The sequence below is a fragment of the Halyomorpha halys genome, unplaced genomic scaffold (genome assembly GCF_000696795.3).
Source record: "Halyomorpha halys isolate HHAL.00 unplaced genomic scaffold, Hhal_1.1 Scaffold480.1, whole genome shotgun sequence".
In the NCBI taxonomy this organism is placed as follows: Eukaryota; Metazoa; Arthropoda; class Insecta; order Hemiptera; family Pentatomidae; genus Halyomorpha; species Halyomorpha halys.
In genome coordinates this window covers 190012-201948 of record NW_027116427.1, presented here as the reverse complement: position 1 = coordinate 201948, position 11937 = coordinate 190012, and the positions used below count along the sequence as shown (strand labels likewise).

Genomic DNA, 11937 nt, shown 5'->3' with positions numbered 1-11937 from the left:
CCCCCCCCACAAACTTCTCCAATCATTAATCTACGGTCAACTATCTACACCTCAAAATTAATTTATGATTTATTATTTTTCACCGGGGGTTCTGCAAGTGAATGCCAATTTCTAAAAATATTACAAAAAAAATTAAAAAGAGCAAATCTACAGTTCATTCCAGTATTTACTTTGCACTTTTGTTTGCTCTTTTCCTACATATTCAACCTTTTATAGTGTAATTAAGCCTAAATTATTTTCTTTTTCATTTAGTACTTACCTACTAGATTTTCTTAATCATATTAATATTTCATTACTCCTTTTGGCTTTTTTTTTTTTCAGTGTGTTTAACTTGACACAACAAACCTTTTAGATATTTGGCCACCTGAACCAGCCTTCTCCATACCTGCTTATCTTGGGCTACTGCTTTCCAGTTTGTTGCATGCATCTTTGTCGATTCTGCCTATCCATCTGGTTTTTGGTCATACTCATGGTTTCTTGGCAACTATACTGGCATGCATTGTTGTGCAGAGGCATACTGATGGATTGCTTCCAGCCACATGTCCCGCCCATCTTAACCTCCTTGCCTTCATGTTATGAGAGACTCTGCAAGCAGTTCACTGTTATTTCTTCTCCTCCATGTGTTAAGGCTCTGATCCCAGATTGCTCATGGTAATTGTAGGGAGGACTTTTTTTCAAATCCCTCAAGTCTGCTTTCTAGAGTACCTGTTAGAGCCCAGTTCTCGCAGCTATATAACAGTGCTGGCTTTATCACGTTATAGCACATTCTTAGCTTCAGAAATTTAAAGATTTTTCAGGATTTCTGTATTCTTGGCAGAGAGAAGGCTTTGTTTGTGCTTGTTGTGCAATGGTCTATCTCAGTTGTTCATTTATTGAGGTTATTGTGGAGTTGATTTCCTCTATTTCTCTTATGAAAATAGATCTACCATGTCACCTTGGCTATTTCCTAGGACTGCAATTGTATGTTTCGTTCAGATGTGCACCCCACCATTTTTGTGTTATGTTATTCTAATCACCTTTTCCAGGGCTAAGTTAAACAGCATTGTTGAGTCCATCTCCCTGCCTCAGACCTGTTTTGGTTTTGCCCCTGGAGGGCAGTGTGACAGGATGTTGTCATGGTGGAGCATTCATTTGTCTGCAATATTTAGCGTTACACAAATGACCCTTTTTCTGTGCCTTTCAAGGATATCTTTAAAAAAAACTTGGTTAACAGTTTGTCCTGGAGGAGCAAATTATTTTTTTGTATCATTTATTATACTTTTATGAGAAAGCAATTTATTAGGCCGACTTAGTCAACATTATAAACTTCTTTTTGAATGAAGATATTTTACCAAGTTGTTTAAACTTATTAATGTATAATTCTGTGCCTCCAGGAGAATTATTATTATATTTTTTTATATTTAGACTTTTGTAGAAGTATGTACTGTTAACTGTTTGGTTTGATGTTTTAAGAACTGGAGTTTTGAGATAGTTGGATTACTGGTTAGGTTTTACGATATCTATTATAAAATTTTAGCAATATTATTACTGTTGTTATCGAAGTGGAAAAATTTTAGGAAAAAGACTCATCTGTATGGATAATATCGACTTATGAAGGAACGATTCAGCCAGATGAAACACTTGAGGTCACCGTTACCCCAAAGCCAACTGATCCAGGCTTACTTAAAAATTGTCTTCTAATTGAGGTAAAAGAAAGTAGAACTCTGAAAATTAAACTAGAAGCCTTGGCAATAGGAACAAGTATCTTTTTTACACCTAGCATCTTCCCATCTATAGACTTTGGATCGGCTTTGAGGTATTTCATAGCACATTATATATTCTTTTAATAAAAAAATAAATCAATGTATAATAAAATTGTTTTTAATATTAGCTAGGCCTTATCTTCATTAAAATAGTCTGATATGGCTTAAATACCAATTTTCAAAATAGTTTTTTATTAAGTGCCTTTAATTTTCTTCATTTAAAATAATTATCTATCTCGCATTGTTATTAGTAATAAAAAACTGGTAAATAATAACTATGACAGAATTTGATAATTAACCAAAGGGGAAATATTTTCAATGTAAAAACAAATTTACAGAAATGAGAAAAGTAATATAAATGAGAAGAAAGAAGAAAAAAGAAAAATATAAATAGTATCATATACTATTCTAAAACCAAAGATTTTCAAAAACTAATGTTCTAGATGGCTTGAATATAACACCTTCAGAGTGGTGTTGAGTACATTTCTAATAGCATTATGAAAAAGATGATTTAAGGTTCTCTTAGGAAAATTATAACTTTTCAATTAATTTTCCTGGAAGAGAGAACCTTTAATTATTTGTTTATTTTTTTTTTTAATAAATGGAATTTGGTCCCAGCCAACATTTCTTCCCATGTTGCAGGGCTTTGTCAGGGCTAAAAAAGATACAAACACTTGACATAGTTACAAAAAAAAATAATAAAAAATTGAGTGGAAAATAACAGGAGTATACAATGAAACATAAAATGTAATAAGAAAAATTAAAGGCTATAAACAATAAATGAAAAAGTCATGGTAACAGATAAAGAGAAGAAATATTGAAGAAAGTACAAATTAAGAGATGAAAAGGGATAAGAATAAAATGAAATGAAAATTAATGAGACAGAGTTCATACCTGTTTTGACGGAAGTCAAAGTCAGAGTGAACCGTTTGTATTGGGAGGAGTGGGGATGGCAGTTAAGTACGTCACATCATAACGAAAATAATTTTAAAGTAAACAATGTAAAAAATATAAAAATTAGGTAAACAATAATAAATATTAATAAACATTATAGAGGAGAAGAAGAAATATTTACAAAATTAGAAAATAAATAATTACATGGATAGAAAAATAAAGTTAAAATAATAGGATACAATAAATGTAAGTGATTAAGAAAGAAAATATACCAAATGAGTAGGTATACAGAGATATGTAAATTATATAATAGAAAAATTAATAATAAAGTAATTAATAAAATAAATAAATAAAACCTTGTGATCATCAACGCCTATGGATTGTTATAATAAAGCTACACACACATACCCACATACATTCATTCATGCACTCATGTACATGGTTCCACCATAAATAAAAATAATGAGGTGTAGATAGTTGACCGTAGATTAATGATTGGAGAAGTTTGTCGGGGGTGTAGTTTATGCCTGGCATAAAATAAATAAATATGGTTTTGTTTATTTATGTTGTTCTTTGCTGACCGCACCCCCCGACAAACTTCTCCAATAAATAAAAATATAAAAAATAATAATAGTAACAAAATTATAAAATATTATGATTGAAGATGAGCTATAATGTAGACAGGAGGCGACTTTTAAAAATTTTAACACCAATGTAACCTTTTGTTGTAAAGTTGGGGTCAGGTGGTGGCAGTTTTCTGTTCAGGTGAGAGGCCGTTAGGACAATATGGCCTATTACCAAGCGTGTTAGAGCAACTTCCTCTTTGCAGTCGGATGTCGACCATGGTTTTACTTCTCTTTTAAGCTCTTATCAAAAGAGTAGTAAAACCTTTAATTATATTTTTCATAAAGTTAATGGGAATGTAATTAGCACCACTGTGAAATAAGCCGTCGATATAAAGTTATCAGTTATATGACGAAATACACATAATCTAAATTTATAAATAAATGTTCCATAGTCATTATGAGAATAGTCAGTTTTTACTCTCACTTAATTGTGTATAGAATATATTTTAAAGTGAAGTATTGGGTTCGCATAACTTTCAATAACTCTAAATGAGGAGCAGGATTTAATTTCTACTCAAAATATGGTTTATATAATAAGTGATATATGAACTCTGTTGTATTTTTTTTTTTATAAGGAAAAATTTAAATTTCCCAAAACTATTATGAATTCTTAAATATGAAGAAGATGGTCAAGGTTGTGGTCAAAAAGAACAAACTAGTTTTCAACTATTTATTATCCGACGTTTCACCCCACTTTGTAGAACTTCATCAGAGCTAAAAAGATACAAAAACAACTAAGAATATTTTGAAATATTAACGTAATAAGATACAAAAGTTTATTAATTAATTATTAATACTTAAAATTATGGTAGGATAAATATTATGTAAAAAATAAGTGAAAAGAAAATTATATACAAATAAAAGGAAGGAAGAAATAAAATAGTATTAATATAAAATAAACTTGAATAAACAATGACAAGAATGAATAAGCAATAATAAGAAAAAAATTGATGTAAACTATACGGTTAAAAAAATAGTATGTAATAAAAAAGGAGATGCATATAAAACAAAAAAACAGAAAAGTAGATATGGGAAAACAAAATTTAACCCACTAAAAGACCAAAAATTAAGAAGAAAGTTGAGATTAAATAAAGTTCCTGAAAGAGTAAATAATAATAAAATTCTTATCATTGTTCATTTTTATTATTTTTTTTTTTTTTATCTTTATCAGAATTTAGAACTGTACATAATTATAGATTTAGTAAATTTGTTGTATGTTATTATGGAGTGATACAGGTTAGTAGAGAAACTACCCATTGGTAGCACTCAAAGTTTATTTATTCTTATCATTGTTTATTCAAGTTTATTTAATAATTATACTATTTTATTTCTTCCTTTTAATTGTATATAATTTTCTTTTCACTTATTTTTTACATAATATTTATTCTACAATAATTTCCCTTTTTGTATCTTATTATATTAATATTTCAAAATATTCTTAGTTGTTTTTGTACCTTTTTAGCCCTGATGAAACCCTAAAAAGTGAGGGGGGAAACGTTGGATAATAATAAATAGTTGAAAACTATTACCATCTTGTTCATATTTTAAATTATACAGTCAACTATATATATATTAAAATATAATCAAGCAGTGTTTAAAAATGTGTATTTTTTCTAGAATTGCTGATAATAAACGCAAAATTTTGGTTTCTAATATTGGCTCCAGAGCTCAATTTGTTATTTTATCAATTGATGACTCGTTGACTATGAGAAAAGTAAAGACTGATGGAAATTCAACAGGGTCTGTTTTAAATTATTAATTTATTATTATTATTTGTTTTAATGAGCTGCAAATAATCTATTACTTTTCATGGTATATATGATTTTCTTTATTACTTTGTTGTAGAAAGCACTTTCAAATACAACCTTCTGTGTTTAGATTGGCTGAGTATTCAGAAATAAATATATGGGTTAGTTTAAAATCTCACAGGTAAGCTATGAAACTTTTCTTTACTCAGTATTTTATTCCTCATTATTTATTTATGCCGCTTGTAATTAATTTAAAGAAATAAGTATCATTTGTTATATTAAAATTGAGTCTTCTTGCTAACCTTTGAGGACAGCTTGCTAAACAATTTTAATTTTTATGAGAGAAGATGGTCAGGGGGGGAGAGGGTAGGAGGGGTACAGTCAGCAAATAAACAAAAACTTATTTATTGGAGAAGATTGTCGTGGGGTATGGTCAGCAACAAAAAAACACATAAATAAACAAAAAATTATTTATTCATGCCGACGTTTTAACTCCACCCCCTCGACTATCTTCTCCAATTATCCAATTATTAATCTACGGTTAACTTTCTACACCTCATTAAAAACTTATTTATTTGTGCCTCTGTTCCAACCTGAATTTCAAGCCTTCATCGGGTTGCTCTGGCAAAGTTTCTAACTAGAATGTCAGATTGACAGAAACTCTGCTGAAGGATCCTTGATGAAGACCTGAAATTTAAGTTGAAACGGCACAAATTAATAAGTTTTTGTTTATTTGCTGACCACACCCCTGACCATCTTCTCCTCATATTAATCCACAGTCAATTATTTATACCTCATTTAATTTGTATGCACTATTTAAAAAATAATAGATCAAAATCAAAATTCGAAACTTATAGAAGAGTGGTTCCACACTGGAAGTCCCTTACAATACACTCTTGAGCAACCTTATTATCAAATATTTTCCAGAGAGGACTCTTCTTTGTCCCAAGTCAGGAGTTGAAGAGGGCCACCAATGGTTGAGTTTCTTAGTCCGATTTCTTGCTTAGTGGGCCGTGTGGGTTTTAGGATAGACCAGATTTTTGTCCTATTTTTGATGGTAATACAAATAGAATTAAAAATAGTTTTTTTTCTATAATTGATGCAGTATCTGGAAAAAGGGCGTTCACTATCAAAATCTCTTTTTCTGGAGATTACATTTTTGGAATCCTCGATATCCGTTTTGCTATTTACGAAATTTTTAAAGCAGTATCATGAGAGAAGTTGACACTCCCTTTTCCTATTGTGGCTGTTGTTCAGTTTAGGTTTACTTTCTTCTTTTTGAGAGTTTTTAGGAGAAAATATTCACTAACCTATCTTATGCATTAGAGGAAACACTTTAAAAGGTGGAAGTATGCAGTAAAAATGTATGTAGTTATGTAGTAATAAAAGGCAGTAATAGGGGGCTAATGGTTGGGGATAATAGCGGAACTGGAGAGGGAGATGGGTGTAGGAATCTCAATCACTCTTTAAGGAAAGATCGAGCGATAGTGTCCTACTCACTGCTAGTGAATTCCAAGTCCCCATACCAACCAACGCCTACTGTCATCTCCATGTGGTGTCCCAAAGGGAGTCCGATGGGACTCGCAGACGACATAGACGGGGCCCAGTACTCAAGAAGTACTGAGTCTGGTAATAAACACCCAGTGGTGGAGGCTTCAGCTGAATGGCTGAGGGTGTCTAAAAATATACTGTCTTCTATCAACCATCTTGGGGCAACAGGCCCATTGTATTTAATGCCCGCTGCAGTGAGAGGGGGTAGTACCTGTAGTGCAGTTTAAGCTTCCCCATTCTCGTGGGAACAAAATGTCCACTGATTCTAAAAAACTCTTATTTTCTTTATTTATTTCTCTTATTACTCTCTTATTTGAGCTATGAGTACCACTCCTACAGCTGCAATGGAAGTTAAGCTCAGTCTGATTCTGAATTGGAGAGGTATTTTGCAGGCCTGGAGGAATCTCATTTCCGAGATGGGATCAAGGAACATCGCTGGACCAAATGCATTAGTGTATAGGGAGGCTATGTTGAAAGATAAAAGCTGTTCCACCAGCAGAAACAGTTTTTACTTATTCTCATATCTTAGGTATAGTTTGGGTTCAAATAAGAAGCTTTCATATTAAACATCTACTTTTACAAATATGCTTAAAATTCTATATTGTACAACACTAACCAATTTATATTCTTCTATGATGACTTATAGTTTTTTATTACTTCTATTTCACAAACTAACACTGTCTTTAAACAAAGCATTTGTTTCTCTAATAGTTTTCAACACATCTCATCCCGGCGATCCAAAACAAAGAGTCATTTTAACTTTTTTGATGATTCTAGATGTCTTCTTTTTCTAGATGTTCCACTGAGAGAAACAAAGGATGTTCAGGACCTCCTGCATCCAGGATATGTCCTACCTTTACCGCATATAAACATTATGTGAAGTCTAACCAAGAGCTTGGTCTAGATCTTCTATTTAAACATTGATTGTAGCACAACAGTTTTGAGTTTTTTCTTATGATTTTTTTTATGAATTTTAATCTTTAACACTTATTTTTCGAGTTCTATTTTTTCTTGAAACTACTGTAATTACAAACATAATTGAAAGATAAATAAAGTTAAATATATTTGAATCTGCTCAACATGGCGGCGATATTATTGTCTTCAGAATGGCGCAACCATCTTGGCTTTATTTAACGATGTCTCCACTCAATATTTGACTGAACAAAATTGGTTAGCTTTCTTTCTGGTGTTCAATCACTGCAGTCTGAGATCAATCAAAATCTGCAGTGATTGAATTTTCATAGAAAATACTGCTTCTGGATTATAATGAAAGTGGACTGTATTTAGTGGTTTAAACAAAATGAGACAAGGTTATAATGATGTACCTCTATTCTGCATGATTTAGATAATTGATAATATGGTTTGACAAAAAAAGGTTAACAACGTTAATATTAATTAGGTTTGTTAAATTAATTTTGATTATGAAATACATTAATGAATGATATTACAATTTACTTGATTGTTTTTTTTTCCTTTTTCGGCCAAGACTCCCATTGGTGTCCTATACTGCCTAACCATGGTTGGGGTCAAAGTTCTTCATTTTGTGGGACCGCCACTGAATGAAAAAAGTCGACGTCCCTGGGCGGATTCGAACCGGCACCGCCAATAGACATCAAATTGGTAAGACTGTGTCTTAACCACTGAGCTATGGGCTTGAGCTACTTGATTGTTGGCTACTGATATTGAGTTTCTGTAAATTTTGGAGGTTATCTCTTGTTTTGTTTTCAGTTTTCTGATCCTGTCCCTGTTCTCCGCCTGGCTGTGTTAGTCAAACTATTCACTCATCCTGAGTGATAGCTTACTACCAGCAAAATGTAGTTGCTCTAGGTAGCCTGTGGGTTCATCCATGGGTTAGTTCTCTCTCATATGTGGTACTTGTTCGCTGTCTCCAGGGGTACTTGTCCTCACTCACACTGTGGGTACTTAGCTACTTCTTTTTTCTCCCCCCAAGATGGCAGCATTTTGAGCTGACCTTGAATATGTTTTATAGGGCTTCCGTAAACACTTGTTTAACAAAACAAATGGACAATATTGAAACGATACATAAAATAAAAAGGTATTAAAACCCTTTGTACATAAAAATAACTATTTACTCAAAAAGAGGATATTGTAAATATATATATATTTTTAAAATCACAAGAATAGCAATAACTTAAATATGATTCCACAAATATACCCAAAATTTGGGAACATAAGTAGGGTGATAATTGAAAGCTGTGTGATAAGCACACCAGATTATTTTTAATTTAAACTAATTGTGGCCTTTCTCCGATCCTTTTTCGACTTCATGCTCTTCTAGTGCGCTGTCTGTTTAATGCTTGTTTCAGGTTGATTAATCAACAATGAACTTCATTCTTCTTTTTCGAGATCTTTTTGGAAAGCTATCTGATTACAAATATTAGGTCTCGTGTAATTCTTTTTGGCCGTAATCCTCATCATTCTTCTTCTAGCGCCCTCTCAATGATTCTCGTACTTTTAGGATTTTAGAATACATCTTTCATGGTACACCAAGTAACGAGATACCTGGATTGTGTGGGCAGTCACTCTAGTCTCCTTTCTTATGTATTGGGATTATTACTAACATTTCCCAGTCCTTGGTAACTACTTTTCTTTTACACACTAGGTTTCCTAAAAGGATAGGAGGGAAAAAAAATTTCAACAAAAAATTGATATCAGTTGTTACCCTCAATAACAACTTAAAGTTACCCTCCATCAAAATAAGTACATATAAAAATAACCTTCTATTATAGACTTTTGTAATAACCTGATGTAGATGACTTTCATGTCAGATATTTCATGTGCTGAGGATGACATATTGAACTGTGAATGTCAGCTTATACTTATACTTTGTAATATCCTCTTTCATGAGTAAATAGTTATGTTTATATATAAATAAGTTTAATTATGTTTTTATTTTATGTATCAATGTTAAATATTGTAGTATTAAAACTAAAAAGCAAGCTAACCAATTTTGATCAGTAAAATATGCAGTTACAAAATATATCGTTCAAAGCCAAGCATGTCCTTTCAAAATTCTGTTGAATCATGGCCGTGTTAAGCAGATTCAAATATTTTAAAAAACTTTATTTTAGCTTCCCATCATAATTGAAATTACAATAAATTTAAGAAAAAATAGAAGTTAAGAATAAGTATTAAAGAAAATTATTCATAAAGGAAATTATAAGAAAAAACTGAAAGCCGTAGTGCTACAATCGATGTTGAGAACTAACAACGAGAGAAGGGGAAGGAAGGTTTTGGTTTTTGGCTTCATTCGTTGCTTAGGCGTGAGATGGATGACTCGCCTAGAGGCAGGATGTCTGGAAGATCCCTTAGCTCCTCTCAGTGGGAGACATCTTGAAAAAAGAAGACATCGAAGAGTCACCCAAGAAGAATAAAGGACCCTTGGTTTCAACAATCATCAAAGGAAGATTGTGTAATTGGTTAGTGATCCTCAAAATAGAATTGAAGCAGATTTATAAAAGTAGCTAATAAATAATTTAATTCAGTGTTATTAGTAGTTGAATATATGTTCTGATTGCCTAGAAACCCGCCCTGAGATTAAGAGTCTATTATATTATAAAATTTAAATAAAATTCTCCTATCTATTAAATATTAAAGTTTTTCATTTGAAGCCAAGCTATACATACCTAAGGAATGAGAATAAGTAAAAAACTTTTAAATTTCCTAATTATTTACTTTTAATAATTTTTGATTATTACAACTCATATACTTCATACCGTTTTCCAATTTCAGGTGCTTTTTAAATATTTCTCGATTTAACTATCTTAAAGTTTCCTCTTCCCGTTTTAAGCCAATATTTCAAAAGTGATATAGAACTGTCGCTCCCTGGAGGTCTTAGCGGGGCAGGGAAGGATTGCCTTTTTTTTGTGTTATCTCCTCTTGTAAGATTGTGACACGTCATACATCGACTAACCTACTCGCTATAATTGTCTGTTTAACAAGTCAAATAAGTAAGGCTTATGTGAAGCTCAACTTTCTTTTTTTTTTTTCATCTACTGATTTACCTATAGTTTATAACATTTAATACAGTTTAATACCTTATAATACTATTTGATTTTTTTTTCTTAAAAGAACTCGATTGTGCATAGCTTAAGTATGGAAAGCTTGCATATTATGAATCATCATGTTAATTAAATATTACTTGTTTATTTCCTTCTATTTTGGTTTATAAAACTTCATTTTAAATCAAATAATGATAAATTATTTCGAATCTTTCATTATTTTAATTATATTTTTTAAATTCGACAGTTTAGGTCATAAAGAAGAGACTATTCATTGCTTTACCAGATTTGAAAGTAGGTATAAACTGACATATTTGGACTCTTCGACTATGTGCGCAAATTTTAGGGATCTAAATTTCACTTTTGATCCTCCTTTACTTCATTTCATCATTACATCAGATAAATATCATGATCCAGAACCCATGACAAGTATCTTAAATTTATTATTATTATATAATTTTTTACAGTATAAATGTATTTTAATTATTTATTAATTTTTTTTAGAATCTTTTACAATGCATATCGATTGGGAATCTTCTGTAAAAGTAATTATGACCGTTCCGGAACCATTTGGAATATACAAAGATAATAGCATTCTGCATGAAGAAACATTTATGGTCAGTATTGATAAACCTTTAAAAACAGATATTCAATTTGACCCCATGTTTGTGAAGGATTATAAGATAAGGTCTTATTCGAGAGCTCTGTCTTTTTTCTTAGTGGAATACCATTATAAGGTTAGTTTTCTTTATTATGTAATTTTGTACATTCTACTGTTACCAACCAGGTTACGTTTATTTTTTTAATAATATTCATTTATGTCCTTAGGGGTTGGAAGATTGTTAAAGGTTAGACAAATTTTTTGTTTGAATAATCAAATTCAATTTAAAAAAAAAAAAAAAAATGTTTAGTGTATGAACTGGAATGATGTTTAGGATGATAGCTGAAAGGTTTCGGCAGGAAAATGCACTTTTAAATAACCAAATTTTTAAATATTTTCTGAGGAAGAGACCCAAATCGGACGTGGGGTTGAACTGTTCTTGATTCAGTTTCTGGCTTACCAAGTGCTTCAGAGACATAAATGAGTTAGCAAACACTGCTATAGATTATAGGTTATTAGATATCTGTGATCTTATATGAGCTTGAAACCACAGCTATAATTTATAGATTATTAGATATCTGTAATCTTATGTTTTTCTATCTTGATAATGCTTGAATTGATGACATGATTGGTTTGTTATTTAATGTGGATCGTTTGTGGTCAAGGGAGTTAAGGCGTCAACCTTGGCTGCCTCGGTACTGCAGTGGAGCTGGTTCAAATCCAGCCTGGAGGGTTGATTTTTATTTTGTGGCA

At 31.5% G+C, this 11937-nt stretch overlaps 1 protein-coding gene across 9 annotated transcripts in view; it reads left to right on the top strand.

Annotated features, from left to right (window-relative positions):
• The window catches only part of LOC106683396 (hydrocephalus-inducing protein homolog), a gene marked incomplete in the record, with an annotated part of 211677 nt that overhangs the window by 25596 nt on the left and 174144 nt on the right, over positions 1-11937 (top strand). For all 9 annotated transcript variants that reach the window (XR_010845079.1, XM_067053226.1, XM_067053222.1 and 6 more), the window contains 5 exon segments: positions 1557-1795; positions 4880-5002; positions 5108-5191; positions 10831-11012; positions 11088-11320. Coding sequence is in view for 8 of the 9 variants with exons in the window: in XM_067053226.1 (XP_066909327.1) it covers positions 1557-1795; positions 4880-5002; positions 5108-5191; positions 10831-11012; positions 11088-11320 (861 nt within the window).